General features: G+C 36.5%; 2 protein-coding genes across 5 annotated transcripts in view; one reads left to right on the top strand and one right to left on the bottom strand.

Annotated features, from left to right (window-relative positions):
• The window catches only part of dync2h1 (dynein cytoplasmic 2 heavy chain 1), a 103447-nt gene extending 93945 nt beyond the window's left edge, over nucleotides 1-9502 (bottom strand). For 2 of the 4 annotated variants that reach the window (XM_030151685.1, XM_030151684.1), the window contains exons 1-19: nucleotides 9398-9502; nucleotides 8604-8821; nucleotides 8201-8374; nucleotides 7111-7249; nucleotides 6056-6174; nucleotides 5745-5889; nucleotides 5247-5392; nucleotides 5075-5161; nucleotides 3834-3968; nucleotides 3321-3434; nucleotides 3114-3225; nucleotides 2869-2993; nucleotides 2584-2759; nucleotides 2215-2410; nucleotides 1991-2086; nucleotides 1643-1804; nucleotides 1367-1465; nucleotides 862-1001; nucleotides 395-623 (exon numbers count right to left, since the gene is read on the bottom strand). In XM_030151685.1, the coding sequence (XP_030007545.1) occupies nucleotides 395-623; nucleotides 862-1001; nucleotides 1367-1465; nucleotides 1643-1804; nucleotides 1991-2086; nucleotides 2215-2410; nucleotides 2584-2759; nucleotides 2869-2993; nucleotides 3114-3225; nucleotides 3321-3434; nucleotides 3834-3968; nucleotides 5075-5161; nucleotides 5247-5392; nucleotides 5745-5889; nucleotides 6056-6174; nucleotides 7111-7249; nucleotides 8201-8374; nucleotides 8604-8786 (2577 nt within the window). In that variant the 5' untranslated portion in view covers nucleotides 8787-8821; nucleotides 9398-9502. Of the gene's footprint in view, nucleotides 1-394; nucleotides 624-861; nucleotides 1002-1366; nucleotides 1466-1642; nucleotides 1805-1990; nucleotides 2087-2214; nucleotides 2411-2583; nucleotides 2760-2868; nucleotides 2994-3113; nucleotides 3226-3320; nucleotides 3435-3833; nucleotides 3969-5074; nucleotides 5162-5246; nucleotides 5393-5744; nucleotides 5890-6055; nucleotides 6175-7110; nucleotides 7250-8200; nucleotides 8375-8603; nucleotides 8823-9397 lie in introns of those variants that run through there. The other 2 variants (XM_030151683.1, XM_030151682.1) reach the window with 2 other exon arrangements.
• Nucleotides 9503-14954: 5452 nt separating this feature from the next.
• LOC115431075 (T-lymphocyte activation antigen CD80-like) lies at nucleotides 14955-24856 on the top strand. Its single transcript, XM_030151326.1, is given in 11 exon segments — nucleotides 14955-14974; nucleotides 17418-17446; nucleotides 18969-19039; nucleotides 21497-21624; nucleotides 21626-21666; nucleotides 21668-21770; nucleotides 21773-21794; nucleotides 22221-22517; nucleotides 24158-24286; nucleotides 24406-24445; nucleotides 24537-24856. Coding segments are annotated over 11 exon segments (891 nt in total). The 5' UTR covers nucleotides 14955-14968; the 3' UTR covers nucleotides 24562-24856.
• The last annotated feature ends 231 nt before the right edge of the window (nucleotides 24857-25087 follow it).

Below are 25087 nucleotides of genomic sequence, written 5' to 3'. Positions count from 1 at the left end.
TTGATAAGGGCTTTCCCCTCTGGTATTGATATGCATGGCTAGAGTCAAACGGGGAAGGGGACAAATATTATACAGTGCCCAATATTCTCAGTATAGAAACACTATAGAGTGAAAAAATGCTGACAGTAAGAACAGAACTGTAGTGCATAAGAAAGCTGTGTGACTAATCAAAGCAGAATTCTTTGAACAAAGCTGTAATGAAGAAAAGGTGAAAAGGGGGAATCAGAACACTTTATTCATTCTAGAGCAATCAGTTAGCATATATTAGAAATGCATGTACTAACACTGCACAGAAACACATCATCAGAGCCATGATGTATTCTATACTCGTCACTGTCAAAAACAGTGACCTTGTGGTCCTCATTAATTCTATAATCAGAACTTCTGAGGGTACCTTAAACTTGTGTTGTACAGCCTGCAGGCGGCTAAAGAGGTCCTCTGCCTTACTGAAGATGGTAAGGAACCCAGTGGCATTCCTGTCAATCATGATGCTGAAGATTAGCTCCTCCCCCTGGGCACTGACCCCTTTGAACTGGTTGGGGATTGATATGAACCGCTTCATCTCTCTGAAGTAGCGTGCCCGCACTTCTTCAAACGGAGGACGAAACTGCAAACGACCCTGCCTATTCCATGGAAGGAGAGGAGAAATGAAGAACAAAGCAGGTAGAAAAATGGTTGTGTAGACAAATATCTACAGTACCGGAACTGCTGTGGTTTTACAAAGGAAAAATGTATGTCAGAGGAAGAGAAAAAGGTCACAAGCCACAGACTTCATCAAAAAAATATGAAAATACAGAATAGAAAGAGAGATAGAAAGTGAATGAGACAAAAAAATTGCAAAACTGATAGATGAGTACTGACTTGAAGGTAAGGTCGATCTGTATCTCAGGCAGGTTCTTGTTCAGTGCCTCCAGTCCAGTCTGATACTGATGTTCAAGAGCCTTATACAGCTGGTGATTCCAGTGCTGACGCCAGGCCCGCATGTCATCAGATCTGAATCCCTGTACATACACACACAAGCACTGCTTATACTATATCTAATGGGGAGTTAATCATAGCCACAAAATAATATCATTACTTAAGGAGAAACAGGCAGATGAAGCTTTAAGAAACTGTAGTTAAAGTAGTTTATTAGTGGAAACTTCTAAATTTTGATGTTGTAGTAATTAACATGCAGCTTCAAGGAATCCATTATATAATTTCTAAATTCTTTTATTTGTTCATCATTTCTTAAAATAACACCATCCCCTCCCTGGAGACTTTTTGTTTATATTTTTATTACATCAAGTAATGGATTTATGTATTATGCAAAATATGTTGAACATTTTACAAAAGTAGCAAAGATACAAGCAACTGCAATCCACACCTGAGCCTCCAGAGTGGCAAAACCAGTACGGAGCTCCTGAAGGCCATCCTTCCACCGCTGCTGATGTCTCAGCAGATCCACATTCATTAGTGTCAACACCTAAGAAATATCCCCCACAAGTGTGAGCAAGCAACAACACCAAACAGTAAGTATTACATTCATCACTATTATTTATTTAAAGCTCAGATGAGTAAACATGAATTGAGCACCGAAAAATACTTCATACATATCAGTTAATTTAAATTACAGCAGAGATCTGCTAATGTAAGCTTCAACCTTGTCTGTGAAGTCAGTGTGCCATTTGCGTAACTTTCTGTTCTCAGTGGAGAGTTTCTCAGCCGCAGACTGCAGTTTAGCAATGTAAACCTCCAACTCTTTTGGATTGTCCCACGTAATCTGCAGTTTACCACCTGATTCCTTTGCCTGAGAACGAGGATTCTGAAAAAAAAAAAAAAGAAAAAAAGATGAGGTTAGCTAAATAAACATCAGGCGTATATTATTAACAAGTTACACTGTGTATCGATGTTTTGTCTTTCTGCATTTACACTTTTATAATCCCTGTACTTTCCTCTTAATTTTTTAAAGTAAAAAAGCAAAAAGGGTAAAATCTAGCAAAAATTGTACCTTGATGACCTGTTCAAAAGCCAAGGCAAGACCAAGCATCATAGGCCTTTGAGAGGGAATCATCTGTTGGTCAATAGTGTTGTAGAAATGGGCCACCTATAAACAGAGGAACACTTATGAGTCAGGTGAACTACTGAGAAGAAAAAGGAAAAAAATAAAGAACATAGGAAGTTAAGAAAGAAACAAAGAAAGTGAACCAACAAACACAGAATTTTAGTAAATACCTGTTTTAGGATGATGGCTTGTCTGTAGAACTTATCTGCAGTATTAGCAGCCTGTTGTATTTTGGCTGGAATAGGGAAGCCCAAAGCAGAGAGTTGTCTGACCTCCCTGAGCAGACTGACCAGTCTATCAGAGTACTGGATTTTTAGTCTTCCATCCACATGGTCCAGGTCCATCACACGGCTGCTGGCCTGGAGACTATTGATAGAGAAAGTCATGTGGGAAACAATATAAAAGCCAACATAAAAGGTCAATGCATGCTGTAGGCTTTGCTCTTTTCAGACAAATGATACTTTACTGCAGTGACACACAAAAAAAGTAAAGATGGAGTTCAGTTCAATTGAGGGAAAGTTTTGCTGAGTGTTTCCAACCTGATTCCTGACTTTGGGTCAGCCAGTCCAGACAAAATATCTCTTGACCAGTCCTCAAACTGTTCCTGTTCATATGCTCTCAGAACCTCCAGCAGATCATCACAAAAATGCAGAAACCCTTTGAACCCAGACAGGTCAGAAAGAAGAGCCTCAGCTATGCGTACAGAGTCCTCCAGCTATAGTGAAAATGCACAGGGAAACAGAATCAGCACATACAATTCTTTGTTCACCTACAACCGTCACACTGTGTTCTTATATTTGTATTAAAAAAATGCAAAGAGCTACCTTGTGTATAAGCTGTCTGACCCAGACAATCTTGTTGACCACCTCGGGTAGATTTCTTCCAATCAGGGGACCAGACTTGTCTCCAGGGCCTCCATGGCAACGACTTTCGAAGTCAGTCTTCAAGCCTGTGACAACAAAGAAGGTAAAGAGGGGTTAAAGAAATGCACCTGTTTTCTCATGTATACTGAAGTATATTGAAGTTGGCCCATTACTTGAAGACACACACACATGCTGTGACACAGTACCCTTGTTGTAGTCCAGTAGTCTGGCTAGTAGGGTCTCTCTCTCTGACTGTAGCTCTTTGCTGATAGTAGGGCGCTTGATCAACTCCTTGTGCTTTTGGAACACATGTAACAGCTAAAACAAACATACACACATGCACATACACACATCAGTTTGCCATATCAACAAACACCCACATACAATATTTTACAACAAAAGATTAACACTACCTGTTGTGGGTTGTCCTGCACATCTGCAATGTAGCTCTTTAGTCTTCCTGCCACCTCCTGCTCTGATGGTGCAATTAGTCGCTCAAACTGAGCCACTGCTGCTCTCCAAAGAGGCTACAAAAACACACAACAATCATGGAAGTACAGAAAAATACCTTTGATATTCTAATTTTGCTGACAATTGTGATGTTCATATGACTTTGAATCATCAGCTGACGTTTGTGTGGTTGAGAGTCTCTCAGCCTGAGTTGTAATACAGTATGTTAGTGGTGATTGCTGATTCTAGAACATATTAAGCACTGACCCAAGGATATGCCCACACTCTTACCACAACCTGTCTACACTGGAGTATTGCAGTTAACAAAACAAAAACATTAGAGAAGGCTTGAAAGAGGAAATTCAGATGAATAAAATTAACATATGCACACGCAAGCATGGGCACGCACGCACGCACGCACACACACACACACACACACACACATACACACACACACACAGATTCCTACAACTAACCTCTGTGTAGGGGTTGTAATGCAAAGGGTTGAGTCCAGAAAAAGGTTCAAACACAACATCTGAAGTCAGAGCCTGCTGCTTTCCTCCTGGTAGCAGACGCAGCAGCTTCTCGTGGACCATACGCAGTGTCACTACCTATTACATGTGAACAGGGGGAGTGTGATCATGGAATTATTTAGTTTATGCAACACCAATTTCCCATTTAAATGGAGACATGAAACAGCTAAATCAAAATAGTAACCACACGCATGCTAAATCCACACCCATGTAAAATATGCAATGGAAAATGCTTACAAGGCAGACAGATAGTTCCTATAACAAAAATATCCTACCTACAAGAGACAAAACATAATTTCTAATAAAGAGGAAAGAGGCACCCGTAGAAATGGAACAGTAGCTTCATGTCTCTGGATCTACATATCCATTTCACAAGGCTATGAAGAGCTATCCTTGACTAAATGAAAACTTAAAAGAAATCTTACACAAAATCTATAAAACCAAACAAAACCTAACAAAGTTCTGACAGAATCCCAGACCTGCAGCACAGTTACACCTAGTACACATTATCTGCATCACCTCACTTTACTGCCTGCCCTTTTTTGTCCACCAAGTTTCCCTTTGATATCCTATCAATAGGACTTTGTTTTACCTTTTTTTTAGTTTCTAAAAAAATGAAAAGTTCAAAAAGTCACATAATTTATGTTCAACCTCAAAGCAGTAGAGAGTAAAAAGAGAGACAGTTTGAACTTGTATTCTAAAGTGCCAGTTATGAAAAATAATGCTGATATGATGCTAATTCAACAGAGCTTTTGACCGTCTATTTCTGTTGTAATCTGCTTACTTCTCGTGGAAAAAAATAGGTAACAAATAACGTGCTGCTCTGTGACACTTGACATGGACCTGTTAACACAGGTATAAAAATACAAATCTACAGGTAACATGACTGTTATGCACACTTATGCACACTTGAAGTAACTAGGCTCACTTTTCCTTCCTTGTTCCTTGTACTTGTTCTAAAATTAACACCAGTGGAAAATTCTATTTCAGTGTGACGTCTGCTCATTTATAAATTAGCAATAACATGGAAAGGACAACTGAACTCCCCTTTCAAGTATTCTTTAAGCATTAAATGCAATGTGACTATTGTGGCAGAACAAAATATGTTAAATGTACACATTCTATCTCAGTTACGTCCAATACAACAGTTTTTCACCCTGGATCAGTACTACGAGGCATCTTACTTCATCCAGTCTCTTTGCAAGGCAATGCAGGGCTTCTGGACACTGTTTGTTTCCCTTCCAAGGGTGAGGAGCATGTCGCTTCCACACCTGGAAAAAAGGAAAATAACTATGTTTTCAATGTGTACAAGTAATTATTGTTAATGTTTTACCTTTACTTTCATCTTAGCTGTACCTGTCCAGTCAGATGCTCACAGGCTACCACCCACTGCTCACAGATAGAAATGCCTGTTCTCAGGTTCTCTCTCACTGATGCAAATGGCTCCTCTAAGATTTTAAGACCACTCAGTTTCCTCTGGACGTATCTTCCCAGGGCTCCTCCTTTAAGATTTTAAAAGGAGACTGTTTTGTTATGGGCAATAAAATTTGTATTATGGGCTATAGTACCGCAAGTACAATAACAACAACAATGTGTCAGCTTAAGCAATAATTCACAGAAACCATTACATTTTAAATGACTTTTTTTCTTCTAACTTGATAGACCCTGTTCTGTATGTATAATACATACTCTGAGGAGTTCCTGTGAAGTCAGTTTCAGTTCTCAAAATGTGCATTTCATCAAAAGCCTGTCCACATTGAATGATCACTGTCTTCATGTACCTTAAACTCTACATCAGCAAACTATCTGTTTCATTTCCTGGTTTTGGTTTGTCTATGTAAAAAAGATTCTGACCAATAACATCCATGAGTCGAACCATGCGTGTCTCTGGGTAAGGTTCATAATCAGTCTGTCGCCAGATGTCATCCAGAGTGTCTCTGCTCTGTTCCACCAAATCTACAACCTCTGCCATAGACAGACCGTCCAGACCACTGTACTCCTGACAGAAATGCAAAGACAAATATGTGTTTTCATCTAAATACTTAAGTGCAAAGTCATGTTGATGACACAGTCAAGTTACTTTTACAGATAAAAGTAATAAAAACACAAATTCCATCCTTTAAGTAGTTTATTTTTGGACTCACTGTCCTAAAATATAGACATACCTTTTGTATAGGTTTAAACTGCTCTGTGAAATGTGCAGCCCGTTCTCTCACACTGTTCTTTTCAGCAGACTCCAAGAGTTCTGCCCAGTACTGGAATTCATCATTGGGAGTTAGGATACCTACACAAAGAGGAGAAAAAATATAGTGTGAACACCTTGGCCTAATCTGAATAAAAAAAACCTGAAATTGCCAATTCAAAGCTATTAGACTTATATTTTGCTTTATATTTTTTAAACTAACAGATTAAAAATGAACAGTAAAGGGTTTATGGTACAAGTCAGTGACATGAACAATTTAACTTTTTAACTTGTAGTTCCAAGACGCATCCCTGACCTGCATTTATATGATCAAGTCAAAATTTTACAGCTTCTGTGAGCACTTTCTAAGCAGTAAGCCCCCAACCTGTGTATGGGTAAATATGTTTATTATTATTATTATTATATTATTTATTATTAAATATGGTTTTTTTTTTTTTGTACTTTATTTTTTATTGTTTTAATATAAAATACAAAACAAAGAGAAACACAGTCAAAGGTCACAGGTACAGTCACACATTTACAGACTGTTTACTGTCTACAGATTGAATGAAAAAGTCCCATTTTTTCCCGTGCTTTACACCCTTATGTTGTTGTAGGTGGAGACTGTATGTCATCATTTCCATTAAATGGATTTGGTTGACAATCTTTATTACCAAGGAAATTGAGGGAGGGTCCTTTTTAAGCCAGTATTTGGTGATGGCTTTTTTGCCTGCGGCAAGCAGTATTCTAAATAAATATATGTCACTTTCCTGTAATTCCTCTGGGGGAATGCTAAAAAACAAAGTAGCCAATGACATACCAAAATGAACACCAAAAACTGAATACATCAACTTAATCATCTCTCCCCAAAAGCCAACAATACCAGGACAGGACCAGAATACATGTACTTGATCTGCCTCGAGCGAACCGCACTCCCTCCAGCAGGAAAAATGAACTCCAGAAGAATGTGACTTTCGTGCAGGTGTAATAAAGAAACGAACCAGACATTTTGTGTAAAATTCAATTGTTGATGCATACCCAGGACATCTTCCTCCACGTGAAACTTTTTGGCAGAGGGTTGAGCTCCAGAATGGCGGACCACTGACCCAAGGCCAAGCTCAAGTTCACTCAGCAGGCCTGCTAGCTTAGGGTCGAATGCTGACCGCCAGTGTTCATCCTGGAGAGAAAAAGAAAGACACATGCAAACAACAAAAAAATCAAAACAAAATATATACACTGCCTGGCTAAAGAAAAAGAATCACCACTTTCATTCAACAAAGCAAGATGGAAAGTAAGATAATTACTGCAGTGATTAATACGTTTCAGCTATCAAAAAAACATACATAACTATATCGCTCTTAATGAGGTATTAGCATTTTAGTTCACACAAAGTGAGACGCACATTTACCATTATATTTATGGTTATCTAAAATCACTATTCACTATCACTATTCATCTAATCATTATTTTGAATGTTTCATCAAAAAAGATTTTTATAAAATTAATTGAAGTTGAACATCATTAGACTTGCATTTTTTGACCAAATAATCTAAATGTATAGCATAACAGTAACATAATCTACAATAAATTATTATAAATAAATATTTCAACATTTGGGCTAGTGTGAACAGGCATGATTGCACATTTTCACAGATCATTACAAATGCTGTTGAGCGGTAGATGATGAGATTACTCATCATGTCTAGTGCCTACAGTGCAAACCTGTGGGGGCAGTGTTATGACCAAGGCTTGCTTCATTTAGTCAGGTCTAGGTTCACCATAGTTATGTGTCCAAAAAATTAGGTCAGCAGACTACCTGAATATACTGACTGACAAAGTTTGGATATACTCCTCTGCGATGGCAAAGGCATATTACAAGATGACAAAAAAATCAGGATTCATCAGACTCAAATTGTGAGTGGTTGAGTGAACAGGAGACATTGTCACACATTGATTAGCCACCACAGAGTCCAGATCTGAACCATACTGACAATCTCTAGAATTTGCTGGAGGAGACTTTACACAGAAAATAGCCAAATGAATTTGAATGGTGTAGCCATATCTACTTAAGCAATATTGTTATTGAAGCCTACATCTTTAATTCCATACTAGTCAGGAAAATGTTCACCTTTAGCAGGACAGGGGCAAAGACCTGTTTGACAGCCTGGTATAGGGTGTTGATGGGAGACTCAAGCATAGAAGACACAAGGAGGCTCTGATGGAGGTTTTCTTCTGTGATCACTGTGGGATGCAACTTAAAGAACACCAACACTTTCTCTCTGCTGTTCCTTGAAGCTTCAATCTGAAAAATAAGTAAAAAAACAAAACTAAACTAAATCATTGTTTATTTTTTCAATGTCTGACAGTTACCTCTAAGCATGCACTTTTACATACAGTACATTTCACATAAACAACAAAAATAACTTATCTTGTGTTTGGCCTTTGATTAAATGACTAGTTCACAGTAAATATAATTTGATTTGGAAATATGTTACTACTTAAAGAGTTAACCTCAGCCACTGGTTAGATACCTTATTTGACAAATGAAGTTCATTTTCATGTTTGCTGACAGAGAGGACAAATTCATTTCCATCATCCAAGAAGTTGTTGAGCTCTGGATTGTCAGCCAGGGAGGACGAAGGCTTTAATCCATAGAAGTTTCCAGTTGTTGTCAGGATAAATTTCTTGCGTACATCATCTGCACCGTGAGGCATCTTTTAGTAAGCGTTAATGAACTGACAATAAAATACCTGCAATAGAAACAATAGAAAGGAAATTACAAACAGTGCAATGGATTTCACACCGTCTGAAAACTCAGTCATAAAAACACTTACTGCTGAATCAGGACTCATTGAAACTACCAAGTAAACATTTTAAATATGTAAAGCCACCCAGTATTCCTTGGACCTAGAAAGAAGAACATATTGAAGCTATTTTAACACCATATTAGCAGAGTCAAATGAAGAAGGGCTCACCTTATATCTCTAGTTTTATTTACTTTGTTGACTTCTTGTTGAATACTTACACGTTGTACTGTCATTGCTGCAAGACGATTTCTGAGCTACTAGCTAAAAATTTACACATCCTACGTGACATAACTCAAACTAATACAACTAGTATCAAGTCACTTCTTGTTTAAGTAGCTGCTCCTATTAAGTTAAAACGACAAAAACTATGGTACAGCACTGACCTAACAGACGCTAATGTTATACCGACCGCTAGCTGGCTAATGCTAACTCGTCAGTCATATCTGTATGGAACATTCCTAGCTAGCTAACCGGTTTGACTTCAGACGGTACGTTAACAAACAGTAGAATGGATATCATACCGTTTTGTCGCTAAATAGTTTAATTTCTTGAAAGACTTGGTAAATTAATCCATGGAGTGAAGACAGAGCAATATGTTGCTTGAGTCCGTACGTGCTCCGGGATTATGCTTGCGTAGTTACTTAGTAGCAACGCCAAAAACTGTACCACGTGATATAATGTACCCGGAATCCCAAATACTTACGGCATTTACGTAGCGTTGACTTTCTAAATCGAATCTGTTTTAGGCATACAGTATGTATTGTAAATATAAATCTAAAGGTTGTTTTATTGAAGAGAAAGATTTTATGTATTTTTATACATTCAATACGTAATATCCAAGGGTTGAGGTGTAAGTTACTGAACTCCTGGGACTTTTGGTCTTCAACTGAAGGAAGGAAGGAAGGAAGGAAGGATGGATGGATGGATGGATGGATGGATGGATGGATGGATGGATGGATGGATGGATGGATGGATGGATGGATGGATGGATGGATGGATGGATGGATGGATGGATAGATAGATAGATAGATAGATAGATAGATAGATAGATAGATAGATAGATAGATAGATAGATAGATAGATAGATAGATAGATAGAGTGCTTGATGATATGCATGAACTGGACTTAATGTAGTTTTCTGTTGTTGCTTTTGAAGTGAGGTGGTACATGGATTTGAACATTTAAAAAAAGATCAACAATGTCTATTTGTTCGTTTGTTAATTTAAGAAAAGGAAAGTGTTACATAGAAATAAAGTCCAAACATTTTTGCTTGTCATTTTGGAATGAAAAGTTACAGGTAACTAATATGATTAACAATACTCTACTGTGCCAAATATCCGAGATGTTATCTCTTTGAATTTTAGAACCTAAAGTGTAAGACTGCTGTGGGATTCCCTTTTGATGTAAAATTAATTTCAGTTCTGTCATTTAATTCCGATTCACTGACTCATGTAGTTCTCAGTCACTTCATACAGTAGACCATACTGTAGATGAGGAGGAACCCTGTTTTCACACCCAGCTGCATATTTGTTTGTTGAGCTCTCACAAATCAGTACGCCTTAATTGTTGATTAGTACAAATGACAATAATACTCCAGCACATTTCTCAAAACAGCTTAAAACAGTTTCCTGAACAGTGGCAGCTTGTCAATAGAGGGCACTAGGGCATCGCCCCACCTGCCTCACACAAAGAAGAGGACAGGAATCACATAAAAAAATTGTACAAAGTCATGAATATTTAAATAAATAAGATATACATGATACAGCCCATGAATTCTGTGTATAATCTGCATTAAAATGTAGGTTAAAAATATTTTCAGTCGTTTAGTGAGCAGTCAAGTGATGTGTTTACTGTTTGGGGCGCAAAAATTTGCCCCCAGGGCTCTCCCTTTATCATATAGACTCTTTTAAATTACATGTGCACAGTAGACCCCCCTCAAATGCAAGAGATAGGACAACCTTGGAGCACAAAAATCTGCACCCATTCACTTCCTACAGGTGTGAATGTCACATCTCAAAAAAATTCAAAACCTTCCTAAGAAATGTAATGCCACATATATAAATAAATAACTAAATAACTAACTAACTAAATAAATAAATAAATCAGCTAATATCTTAGTGGGTAACATATCAAGGTTATTTCCTCTGCCTTCAGGCTTCTTAATTCTATTGATGGGATTGATGGGATATGATTTTGTTTTGTTTGTATATGTGTGTATATCTGATGTTTTTGTTGAATTCAGCAACTGGTAGACTGTAAACTAAATTGCCCTATGCAGATAAAGTGGTATGAATTGAATTGAATTGAGCTAATACTATAGTATTTCTACTGGTGTCTGGGTAGCTCAGTAACACTAATAACTATGATAGAGGAGACAGGGGTTCTAATCTTGGAAGGAATGGTAACAATGCTATCATTTAGGCCATAGGCTAACTTCTGTTTTTTAATGCCATGAGATCTACCCGCAGTACCTTTACCCCTGGTCTAAATGCATTGTCTATACTATCAGTGGAAAAACACTTGTCAGGGACATGCCTAACTTTTACAATAGTTGTGGAACAATAGTTATGGAAAAAAATTTCATGTCTGAAGGATAGACAGGTGAAATTTACATATGAAAAATAAATGATTGAAAGCACATACCATGTATTTTTATTTTAATTCAGATTAACATTTTAAAATAGTAACGCATTTGACATGTCCTAGTGGTGATATGTGGTTATAATACATCCGAAAACTGACTTACACACTGTGCCCCACCAAAAAATAATTTCACCAGCCACCACTGTTCTCGAATCCAGTTAGAGGGTATCCAGTTTTCTAAATGGGCAATAATCTAGGTTGTATCATAAAAATAACAAATATATAATTCAACACAATATTACTTTTTACCATTTCAGGAACCAAAGCAAAGTGGAGTATCATGCATTCTTGGAACAAGCACAATGACAGTGTTATTGCTAAAAGGTGGTGGGAGGTGTTGAAAAAAGTTCCCCTGAATGATGAGAACTGATTTGTATATACTTTATACACACACACACACACACACACACACACACACACACACACACACAGTCTCGCTATTAGCAATATCTGTTCTATAAACTCAAACAATATAGCTATACAATAAGTATCCAGAGTTGTAAAAGGGATGGCATCCATGTAGCTGCTCAATAATACAGTGTTATGTGTATCAGGTTAGTGTAAACTCATAGTAACTTCCATGTACACACACCATGTACAGAGTCAAGGTTAAATGGAAGAACATAACAATGTACTCCCCTGTATGTCATGTCTAGTGTTTAAGTAAGAAATTATTTATAGAAAATAGCACATGCAAAGTTAGAATAGGATGAGAGCATGTAATGGAATGAGTCAGGAAATTTAAGGATTTATTTTCTGGGTAAGTTTCTCAAATTCATAAAGGATACTCATGGAAAATCCCAGAGTTCCCATGTTTGCTGTGTCCACCCAGAATTTGTTATCAAATAGTTGATTTGTTACTTTAAAATACTTTAGTTTGACTGAGATTTGTTCACTGGCATAAATGTGAGATAGAGCCCAGAGTAAGCCCCTGCTTTCCACCCAGTATACATTAGAATATATCTCAGAACATTATAAGATGGTGTCATTACCAAAACTCATTTTGAGGTTTCTAACCACTTTTACTTGTCCTCTGGGGAGTGTGTGATGAGGTCAATAATAAAGCTGCTAAAGAAGATAACTTGAGAATAAATATATTGTAACTTTACAGGTATTGCTATCATTATTATTTTCATGCAAAATTTTTCATTAGACACTGTGTAACAGTAATGGGGGAAACGTGGAAGTGAAATGAGTCTCAAATTGTAACAGAGACACAAAGAGTAAAATATGAATGTGAAACATTGTGGTTAACAGAATAAGCACCTGGAAGAAGCAAAATGTCAAAGACACTGATAAGGAAGCGGATTTTGTACAACATATACACAGCTTGGCCCAAAAAAAAAAACAAAAAACCCCACAGTCTAATATTTCACTGTACTGCCTTTAGCTTTGATTACACAGTGCATTCACTGTGGTATTGTTTTGATAAGCTTATGTAATGTCACAACATTTAATTCCATCTATAGCTGCATTCATTTTTGTATTGATGATAGCACAGTCAGACTGCTGTGTAAAGTCTTCTCAAATCCTAGAGATGGGGTTCAGGTCTGGACTCTGTGGTGGCTAGTCCATGTGTGAAAATGATGCCTCATGCTCTCTGTGTCACTTTGAGCCTGATGCCCGTTGTCATCTTGGAATATCCCTGTATAACCAGAAAAAAGAAAAAAATCCACTGATGTTCAGCCCTGGTCGTGCAGCATATTTAGGTTCAGCTGACTTCATGGGTGATGACTTTATCCACCTCTCTTCTCACCCTGATGTGCCCTTTTTTTTTTTTTTTTTCAGTTCACATTTTATTTACAAATCATTTAAAATACGTATACAAATAGTATTCATAATTTCCAGCAAGATACGATTTTGTAAAAAGGGTAACCCCAGAAGCTATCCATAGCTTATAAACAGGGGCCCAAGACATTAAGCAAAACAGCACAATTTATCATGAAAACAATCCCTATTTCTAACTAAGCTAAAGCCTAACCCTTGCTCAAAAAATGACCTAAGGTAATTCCAATAAATATAGACAGTATAGAATTTAGACAGTATCTACACAACCCATCAATCTGTAACAGGATCAGTCTGGACTCAGTCCTAGTCTGTTGAGCTCTTTTCATAATGTGTGTGTGGAAATATTTTAATGTTTGTTTGTTTTTTATTGTTTGATTTTACCCAATGTTTTAATAATGTGTTGGACAACTTTTAACTCAGTTTTAGTAGGTTATCCAAAGTCAATTTGTTTGCTTGATGCAGGCCCAAACCTTCAACTGTCTGAAACAGAATTACATCTTCTCCTCAACCAAAGAATATGTTTTCTGACATGGTTGTTTAAGAAATGAGAAGCTAATTAATGCATTGGTTAGGCTGAAATAATGAAATAAGAAATATTATAACACAACTCATGGCTTTTCATTGTCTTGTTGCGACACCATTTAAGGTTTTGTTCTGTTCCTTTTTTAATTATTAGTAAACACAGTGTTCGGTACCATTAGTGTAACCACCTGTCCCTGAACTCTGGCCTCATATCCAAGTTTGAAAACAATCTTGTGAGTTGGGAAGTGAGTAAAGAGTGGTTCCCTGCCTGTGGTATATTCAACAGTGAGTCAACTCATGTTCACTAAAAAACCTGGGGTAGAGTTGGCTGCTCAGGTCATTAGACTCACGTCAACTCTGACCTTTAGCTTCCTCCTCCCCCGCAATTATCAGGCACTATGAGTTTCTGTAAACTGACGTTACATTCCAGGGATGCCCTACCTCTTTTCATATGAAAACTGTTTTTGGATTGTAACATCACATGATCTATCAGTCTCAAATAACACTCTGTGTAAGAAAGTTTAACAGAAAACATTAATTTCTCTTCAGCTCAGAATACTGTAGATGTTGATTATCTTATTGGAATTATGTTTCTGATAGGTTATTCCAAGTATCGGGCAGGAAGAAGGCAGGTGGTGATCTGTCATGGTAGATCATGATTGAGCTAAATATCCTAATAAAGACTCATATTTAGATAATTTCAAGAAACAAACAGATATAATGGATGTTATACTTTTGTTTTTGCCGTGGTAAGTAATCTTCCACCAGACTATCTTTCACATGCCTGTACTGCAGTGAACAAACAGGGAAGTCTGTGATCACTTCCTGATACGTATGTTAGCTACACCTATCCATACAAACCAACACAACCATAAAAACCTGTGGAGACTCAAAACAATATAGTAAATCATAGGACTTTGACTCTTATAATATATCAAAATAACTACAGTTATAGAAGAAAAAAATCGGTGCAACGTTATTAAAAGTGTTGACAGACTTGTCATTCTACTCAGGAAAAAAACAAAACAAAAAAAATTCACATCAGAGAAGCTCATTCTAACTCCACCCATCACACCTCTTCAAAAGGAAGTTGAGTGGCCAGTCAGAAACAGAAACAAGCAAGACAGCAGGGCAGCATGATGGTAAGAGTTCTTCCTTTTTCATTTCTCTTGTCTTATTGAAAAACTACTTTTACTGCCATGACACTGGGTATTATTTACTTTAACACAGATGTCAAATATGAGGAATGTTTTTCACGCAACAAAATAGTTTGGTGTGTGAGACAAATACTTGAAAAAACCTCAGACAGTCATGTCAATGTTTGTATTGGCTTCGTCTAAGCACGAGGTTGTCGCTTCTCAGAATTGCAGTCTCAACAGGAAGAGCTTTGTTTTGATTTAACTGCAACGTGAAAATCTATAATGAGTAACAGTCATAATGAATCTGTTTCGGTTACAAACATGATAAGACATGTATGCCTATTGAGAAGACACACAGATCCAGACAATGTTTAGTACTTTGCAAAGGTAGAAATATATGTCCAAAAACATCCTCGTGGAGTAAAAAGGCACATGTGAACAATTATTCAGTTTTATGCATCATTTTGTGACTCATGGTGAATCATCAAGAGTTAAGTAAATTAAAATGTTGTGCATCTATCAGTGTCAGACTGAATCATGTCTGCATTGTAGTAAAAGACCCTGCTATCTGTGTCGATATTGTTGAATTTGCTGGTTCTATTCTGAGTCAATTTGAGGTTGCATATTTTCAGGAATTGCTGGTCTCATATCTGTTTGTTGCACCCCACCCTCTCTGATCTACTTATACTGTATGCAGAAATACCAGATAAACTTTCTTTAGTGATCTAATCTGTGGCTGGCTGAAAAAATAATGTTCTCCCTTAAATCTTTTTCTTTCCTATCTTTAACAACACAGCCATATGACTGAAGTTCCAATTGTGCAGCTCAATAAATAAATATCCAGTTACATTCTTTATCAGTTTAATGATTTTCTGTGATTTTCATAGCCCTTTGTTTGTACCCACAATCAATCTCACATATCTCCCACATAACAAAACATGAAACTCATGTGAGGTGAATTCAAGTTCAGGTTCAGTTGTAGGAAAGGCATGTAGCTCTACAGCTGAACTCAGACCAAAACGGACTGAGCATGTGCCTCTTACCATCAGCCAATACAGAAGTACAAGCAGTAGATAACATTACGTAATGTGGGAATTCCCAACCTTGAAAACCTCATCACAAATACCGGCTCACAACAACTAATAGTAACTATTTATGTTCAACTGACCAATACTTACTTTACTTTACATAGATTAATTTATAGTAAATGTAATCATCATTTTTCATCTGCAGCTTAAGAGAGAGTTTGTGTTTTCCTTCTATGATTCGGCATGAAGACCCACAGCAAAGTAAACAATATAAATCAAATTCCCTTTTAAATAGTCATTCAAATGAGCTTTTAATGGATGTTGGCGGAGTTTTGTCAGTGAAACATTCCCCTATCCTATTGGTCTTACTTTCCCAGAAACTAAACACACCTCGTATAGAGTTTTTAGTGATCATGTGACTCCTTGGGAATTCCCTCAGATGTTGTTAGTTTCTGGTTGGGAGAGCCTCTGACACTGAGAGTGGAGTCATAATGGTGCAGTATCTAAGTAATGGTGCTTCCCCTAGGCGTTCTCTGTGAGAATAATCATACCATGTGTACTTTGTATTCTATTTTAAAGGCAGAGCCACAATATGAAGATATGCCCTCATATAGTGAACTATTAGTATGGAAATCCTGAGATTGTTTTAGATAAGTGAAATAGTTGACAAAAGAACATGTCTGACAATTTAGGGTGATGCATCACCCTGGGAATTTCACTTCACGGACAGTTTTAGATACCATGGGTTCTTTACCACAAGTTTCTAAAACCCTTAATTGAAATGTTTTTATATTACGACTTAAGATGCATTGAGTTATAAAATATACATTTTGTGTATATATACATTATCAGTTAGTTGGTTTCCACACAATACATGAATTATTAGAAAAATGGAGATTTTCCCTTAACAGGTAGAGGGATATACCCCTTTGTTTGTTTGTCTACAGTAACAGGCTCTCATCATTAAGGGTCATTGGGACTTTCCCACAGCCTGACGTTTGTTCTACATACTTTCTTTCAGGAAGAGAAATTGTTTTCCCACCTCCACTGATCAGATAAGACTAGTTTATCCATGTGTGGTTTTAAGAGACAAATGTACGCTTTTTTGTAACTGTGAGTCCATAATTAATGCTATTTTCAGTCAGTGTCATAATAATTATTATGTTTTGCTTAAATAAATCAGTGATGGTGGGTTGTGTCTGTGTAGCCTCTAGAAATGTAATAATTACACAGTAAATTAATCACTGGTCATATGTGACACTCATAGACAAATGATGAACAATCTTTGAATCATCTGTTTTAGATGGCTGAACAAATTCTTCCATCTTAATAATTTTATGTGCTGATAGATAGAAGAATTAGATTAGAAAAAAAAGAAAATTAATCAGAGATATTAACTTGTTTTGTCTCTTCAACAGGACTTAACCTGTAGGCCTCAGAGTTTTAGGTAAGTGCGCTTCACATTTCCTTCTACATCATTATGATTAAATCATTTCAGAAGAAGACATTTTAATGGTATGAATCACTTTAACACTGAAATAAAACGTCCTTGTTAGTCTGCTAATCATGGTTCATATCATTTGAATGATGACTTAAAACATCACAACCCACACTTGGATGGGGTGCTCAGACGGTTGAATGATGTCATCTAAAGTCTGGGTATTTTTAGATTCACATAACAGAAAGACAGTTGAACCAGTTAAATGACTGCCAGGAAAGAACTGAACAGGAATTTACACATTCACGTGACCATTATGGCTAATGTTCAAACAAACAAAACTTGTGAAATCTGCTTCAGTCATCTGCTGCTTTTACCTGGAATACTTCAGAACATACAGTAAAAGTGAACACTATCATACCTATACATCAAAATCAAACTATGATTACAAAGTACTCTGCTTTTGAATCTGACTGTTCCCTGTTAGATTATATTAAATTCTCTTTAAGTTCACCTGAAAATGAAGGCATGTCCTCAACAGGCTCTGAAGATTTAAATACAGGTTGAATGATTGGATAAAAATATCCTTTCAATATGCATGACATGTCATTCCACTAATGTTTCATACATTATAAACAGAACATGTCCAACTCTGCATCATAATCATTGCACATCTAGGGATATCAACCACAGCTGAAGTGCAAAAAACACATTTTAATTAATGCAACATAGACCAAAATCAGTCAGTCATTTTTCAAACCGCCGTACTCTATATTATTTATGTCATAAATGCAACTGCCATTACACTTCTAATTCCTCACTGATCAACTCAGGTCATGTCTCCAAACTGATAATGTTTTCAGATTCAGAAAACTTTATTGATCCCAGAGGGCAATTCTTTTGCTGTATTTTTCAGAGCAGCTCTAACACATACACACAAACACATACAGTGTGTCAGTCCATTACAGTTCACACATAGAACTCATTAAGCCCAGTTTGAGTAACCACATTGTTGATAAACTGAGAAGGTGACATGCCAATCACTCGGACAAAACTTTCATAAAACCAACAAACACTCTGCTCGAGGTAGCTAACCGGGTCGCATGCTGTGGAGTGTCCCCGGATGTAATTTAGGAGGCAAGGCCATGTTACCAGACAGAAAACATTTACAGAACTGCATTTTTCACCTCTCAGCAATGAAATACGTAGGGGAATTTTGCTTTGGTTTGACTAAATTCTTCTTTTACTTTGTTTATGTAAATAACAGTAAACAGTGATTTTAGATTCAGCAAGAATGACTGTGAGTGGCAAGACATGTCCAGTCAGGTGTGATGATGAACAGCTACTAGATCTGTCGTTCCAGAAGATTTTAACTCCACCTGTTTTCTAGCTACATCTGGTGCTGTTTGTGTTATGAATATGTTAATTATTCCAATTATTATCTAACTGTGTGCATGCTGTACATATGTTGTGTACTCACCTCTGACTTATCTGAGTAACTATGTAAAGTACTATCTATTTTTGCCTTTAGTTGTCCTTCATGGCATCTTCAGATTCCATTGATTTTCTTGTTGACTGTGACGCTCCAACCAACTGTCACAGGTGAGTAGTTCTGTCATATCCTTGTATCACAAAAATGCCTTTGTGTTGGTTTTATAGTTCAGCGGAACCAGTTGCTTATCTTAACAAATTGATGAATAGAGAATACTGTTTCTGCAGAACTGTTGTGCTTGATCACACAAAAAACAAATACACAACTCAGCTTTTGCCTTTGAATAAACAGACCAACTATAAATAATATGAAAACAATAACATGAGACATGAGCACTTTACATTCAAATCTGCTTCTTTCGTGGGTTTTAACAATTGAATTCTTTTAGAAAAACAGTTAGAACTTAAATCAGACAACTTGGAACGTAAAACATTTTGTTTTATTGTCAGCAAATACCTTATTTTTTTGTCTCACTGAGTGCATCGGATCTGTTCTCAGCAAAGGTGTAATTTTTTTTTACAAAGATAAGAGGAATCTTTTCTTCTCAGAAAAGTGCAAAGAAGAGAAAGCAATGTGTTTGTTTTTGTGAGCTATCATTAAACATTAACATCCAGGACTGCAATAAAGAAATAAAATCTTTATCGTCTCACTTTTGATGTTTTGGTATTTAGTTCACTTCAGACGTGGAAGGGACACTTTTAGGCGTGAATTTTAGATGAAAATGAACAGAGGCTGAAGAGGAACTGGGATTAGTTCATTACGTCATTAGGGGAGCTCTTAAAAACCCTGACCTTCACACCCACACACACAACCTAAAGTGAGAACTGTTTACTTAAGCATAATGTCTATACTCATTTAAAGTCAAATGTCAGACACGGCACCTTGTCCTGTTTGTCACGAATGCAATCAAATTCATCATGATATCATAAATACTTTCGCCTCTGAATTTTTCTTTTGGTTATCTGTAAGAAGTTTCATTGAACATACCACACTGCCATTAACAGAAAGCATCAAATGAAATACTGTCTGTATCCACCACCAAATGATTAGAATATTTCCGAGACAGATAAAAAGAAAAGCTTATTTAACCCATAAAGACCCAGAGCTACTTTTGTTGAGTAAGCCTGGAATTTGTATTTACTAAAATGCTTTAATTACAATGCACTTAAATAATTTAAGTTTTATGATGTTACTATAAAATGTTAAGTATATTCTACTAATTTGTAGACATAGTTGAAAGTACGAAAAAGTTTAAGTTGAATGGAATTAAATCACTAAGTTTTAGTCATGACCACACCTTTTTATCTTCGCATTGCATTGTGGGTATTGGGCATGTTGTTGAAAATGTGTTATTTTTATGTGCAGGGGTTCAGTGGGGTTGTGGTGTTAGTGTTAATTTGGATTTAATGTGTGTATGTCAGTGTTTATTGGCCTTTTTGTGGTTTGTTTTTGTATTTTTGTAGAGCTGCACAATGAGTCAGAGCCAAAGGAAGAACAATGGCTTTCCTGTTCATCTAAGACTGTTACTGTACAATGGAAATCTTATTGTCTTGTCAAATTAAAAGCACTTCCTGTACTGGCAAATGACCTTGAGCTAACTTACATATATGCTACAATATATTAAGTTGAATAATTTCATAACTATTTTGGTCAGAAATAGGATTTTGAGTTTGATTAACTTAAAAAAAGTTGTTTAATCAATGATAAATTAATCTGGCTGCAATTGAGAAAATTAGTCAGTGTAACCTAAAATGCAGAGTTGAATGGTTGGATAGTGGGGTAGATTTTATAACAGATTTAAAGTACAAATAACTTGTCTTTTAGTGTTTTCTACTTAATAGTTTAAGTTCAATACTTTTAGCATTAAAGTTGAACCTACTTAAACCAATTGATTAGTCCATCCTTACTCAAATCATTTAAGTGCAATCACTTGCCTCTAATTTTTTGAGTAAACTCTACTTATCCGGGCTTACAGTGTACCTTTCTTAGGTGATTTATCACCATTCATTGTGATATTATCCTCTTTACTTTCAGTGTAATCATGCATTTTCCTATATTTAATTCACTAGTCATGTATCTGTTCAAAAAACATTAAATTCAAAGGTTATTATACCAGAAACAGAGAAAACAGAAGAAAAACAGGCTTTTTCAGAAAATTATATCATGAAGTTAAAATAAAATAAGTGTCTCCATCCAGTGTCCTGGATCCAACTCCATGGCTTTGGAGTTGGATCAATGACGGTGTTTCCACATTTACTAAAGAGCCTCTGAACGTCCAAATGGGTCATATCTGATGACCATGAAAAGATGACAAACTGCATTTTACACCAATTATTGACATGCATTGATAGGATTAATGGATCAACAGCAATTAAATATTTTTGATCAGTAGATGGTTTTAGTCAGTGATAGATTTGGGTCTTTATGGGTTAATTAAACATGAAAAAGCCCACTGATTGTATAGATAATGCATTAATTTTCTCTGTAGACAAATTTTACTCTACTTCAGTATTAAATATCTTCCAATATGTTCTAACTATTTACTCTTTTTGACACATGTCTTGCAGAGATAACCAAAAGGCCTATTCTGCTCAGCGGTGAGATCGGTGGAGAAGTCACATTTTGTTGCCCCTACAATAATCAAAGTAGCATTTCTTCTTTCTACCTGCAGAAGGGGGGGGACTTTGTGAATGGTTTACCATAGAACTAGAGAGATTCCCATACCAAAATGGCAGAACAACTAGATTGGACCATGAAAATGTGCATATGAATCACTTAAACATCTCACATGCTGGAAAGTACACGTGCCACTTTGTGTACACTGACAGACCTGGGACGAAACGGACATAGAGCTCAGTATTACAGGTAGGTTTCAAAATATATTTTTATATTTACCTTTCCACTGATATACTGTATTTGCAGCATAATAGCTGAGGAGGAGTCTTTCTGTTTCATTTATGAGAAAACTCCATGGGGAATACCTGTAGGTGTTTGAAAGGTCACTAATATATTGTAATACTGTGTGTGGGTGTACTCTTTGTATTGCTATTAGATTCTTTACATGAATAATTCAATTGGAAAGGAGTATTTTGATAAGTACTTGGGGTAAAAATCCTTGGAAGCTAAGAAATAGCCGACAAATAATATAAAAAAAATAAATAATAAGATTTGAAACATAAAGATGGCACAGGATAATGTTGGATCAGTATTTCTATGACAGTACTTGTGATTAGCCTTAGCTCTCTTCAGAAAAATGATATTTTTTTTGTCGTCTCTTACTTTTTCACACAGCCCCGTACACCAGACCGAATATTACAATGTCATGTAGTGATACAGGTCACAACTGCAAGGTAACATGTACCTCCCACGGTGGGTACCCCAAAAACAAATTTTCATGGGATGTTCCTCCACTCGGGAATGCCAGTGGTCCAACGTGGGGAGCTGTGGAAAACCCTCCAGAATGCGACCCGAAGACAAAACTATGCAACATCTCAAGCACTGCCAGCTTTAACTGCTCCTTTGGGCTGCGCAGAGACCTCCACTGTTACGTTGATGACAACCCAGAGATATTTTCTGCTTTCTCTGTCTGTGAGTATAAATTCCAAGAACAGCTTAAAGACAATAGCTGAAAGAAAAGACCAGCACAAATCCCCTCTTTACCAGAATCGGTTCTTTACTTTCAAGAGCTGGCCAAGTTTTAGGAAGTGTGAAGGGCAATGGAAACCCCTTTGAATAGATCCACTTTAAGAGCTGGGAAAACATTCGGGAAATGTAAAATATTTTTTGTACAATTCCTGTTAACGTTATGAATCAAATGTGACAAAAGTCTTTAGTTATTTCAGATTAATTCTCTTCATGTGACACAACACATGCAAACTTTGACATACATCCTCTTTAACTGTTTAATTTCTATCGGGTGCTCCTCTAATTAAATTATTTCTTTATTTTTATTATTAGCTAATGCACCGCAGATCAAATTAAAGGAGTGATGTTCTGCTTTTTTTAAACGGAATTATGTATTTTAAATCATTTCCCTGTGGTCTACATAAGCTGTAAATGCTATGCTTGGGTCTGAATTCTTCATTTATTCAACTCCACAGGTCCATTTTCAACCCTATTTCTGAGTAATGACACCAGAAAGGTCATTTTGAGCGCTGGCCCTTTAAAAGCACATGAGCCACTTCACGCCCCACCCCCTCCAGGTTGTTGGCTATGCTGCTCTGTCCTGTTCAACCAACAACTGAACATTTTACGTAATCAGCTCGAAGTTTGGACATATTTTCAGTATGGACTGCAACCGCTGCTGCTGACAAACAATTCTGGCTTACTCGGAGAAATGTTCATCAGAAGTTTTGACCTTATATGTGCAGATATCGTGATGTAACTAGTTATAAACGTAACAAATTAAGCAGGAATTAAAACGCGTGTAGAAATCCACTCGATTTTTGCCAAAATGAATATAAAGATAGCTTTGCAGCACCTGGAGGGTTCAAATTCAAACTTTTTGAACTATTAGGGTCCAAATACACAAATAAATGAACCAAAGACTAATAAAAGTGGGTTTAGCCAAATATGACCCCTTTAAGTCAATGCGATTCTTCATCTTTAACAGGTCTATCCTATGGTTATTGTCAAATAAATGGCCTTAAAGAAAAATATGAACTTTTCAAACTACTATTGAAACACATATTTCATAAGTTACAGATTCAGATTCATTATTTGTCATTTAAACATTCCCATCATAGATGATGATAAATGGTGATGCATTGGTCTCTAAAAGCACACAGATAAAACACTTGTAGACAGAATAAAAAAGCCAGTAAAAATGTATATAAATCCATACATAAATATTGCACATAATAAAATCTGTGATGAAAATAAATTAACTGTAATCATCCAGTGTTAAAAAGTATTCCACTGATATAGCCCAAGTCAATATTGCACAGAGTGGTTGAGATCTCACTGTATATTCCACTGTTTATCTGGGACATTGTACTACAGTACAAAGGGTTTCAGTCTGACTGAGCGAGTTTTGTATTTATGTATTCTTATTCCCACCAAGTTCTCTCAGTCTTTAGTCAGTTTTGCTCTCATTGTGTTCTGAGACAGACTAAAAGAGGACAAATGATCATTTTACAGCTGGATATGAAAATGTAAACAAGTATTTTGGTTGAGGATGAACTACGCCAGTACTTTGACTGATGTGTATTTGTTTTTCTCTTGTCAAGGTAAACCATTGTCTCCTACGCCACCTTCTGATCCTCCTACAGTACTAATCGCTGTCGGTGCAATGGTTATAGTAGTCATTATTTTGGGAGTACTGCTGCTGCTGTGGAAATTCAGGAAGGGACTGAGAGGTACAGACTGAAATCAGATTATTTGAAGTGTTTTCAGATATTTTCAATTCAAATATACTTAATTAGTATCAATGATTCTGCAATTAAATGCAAAATATTTTTTTGTTAAATTTTCCCAGGACGCAGGAATCAAATGACAGGACAGGAATTAAATATGGAGTAAGTCAATTTGTAAGCACATATTATGAAAATTATTTCAATATACATGTTTGTGTATTAATTTTTCCTTTCAATATGTTATATTCTCAAGGGCAGGACAACCTCTCTGGGAATAAAGGAGGGAAAAGGCATCATGAACGCAGAGCGCCACAAGAAGAATGTCTGGTTTTCAGTTGGACATAAAATCTTACGTATACCAGAAACTAGGACAAAACTTGATGTCACTAAGTGTAGTTACATAAGTAACAAAGTGGCAACAAACAAAGAGAACCAGTGTCATCGTGATCAGGCACTCGCTTGACCACGTGCTCACAGCACTTCTGACTGTAGTATTTGAGGAAGTGTTCATTTTTGGTGTCCTATAACTTGTGAAGAACAGTGCGTCATCCAAATGTGAATGCCTGACTTCTCGTAAAAGAAAGAAGGTATTTTTTTCCTCATAGTTTGTGGAGATCTGATGCAATCTGTTACACTTGTGGTAATTGTCACTTACAGACATGTTTACCACTATATGATAGTATGTTATTGTAACTGCACATCGATGTCTGATGCCAGTCTATCGGTCTTGTTGGGATGACTGACTCAACACGCTGAAATGAACAACAATATCTGAAAAATATCAGATAGAGTGACAGTTGTTTG

This window comes from Sphaeramia orbicularis, chromosome 13 (genome assembly GCF_902148855.1).
Source record: "Sphaeramia orbicularis chromosome 13, fSphaOr1.1, whole genome shotgun sequence".
NCBI lineage: Eukaryota > Metazoa > Chordata > Actinopteri > Kurtiformes > Apogonidae > Sphaeramia > Sphaeramia orbicularis.
The sequence above is the reverse complement of the archived record's forward strand: the minus strand, read 5'-3'. Positions and strand labels throughout refer to the sequence as shown.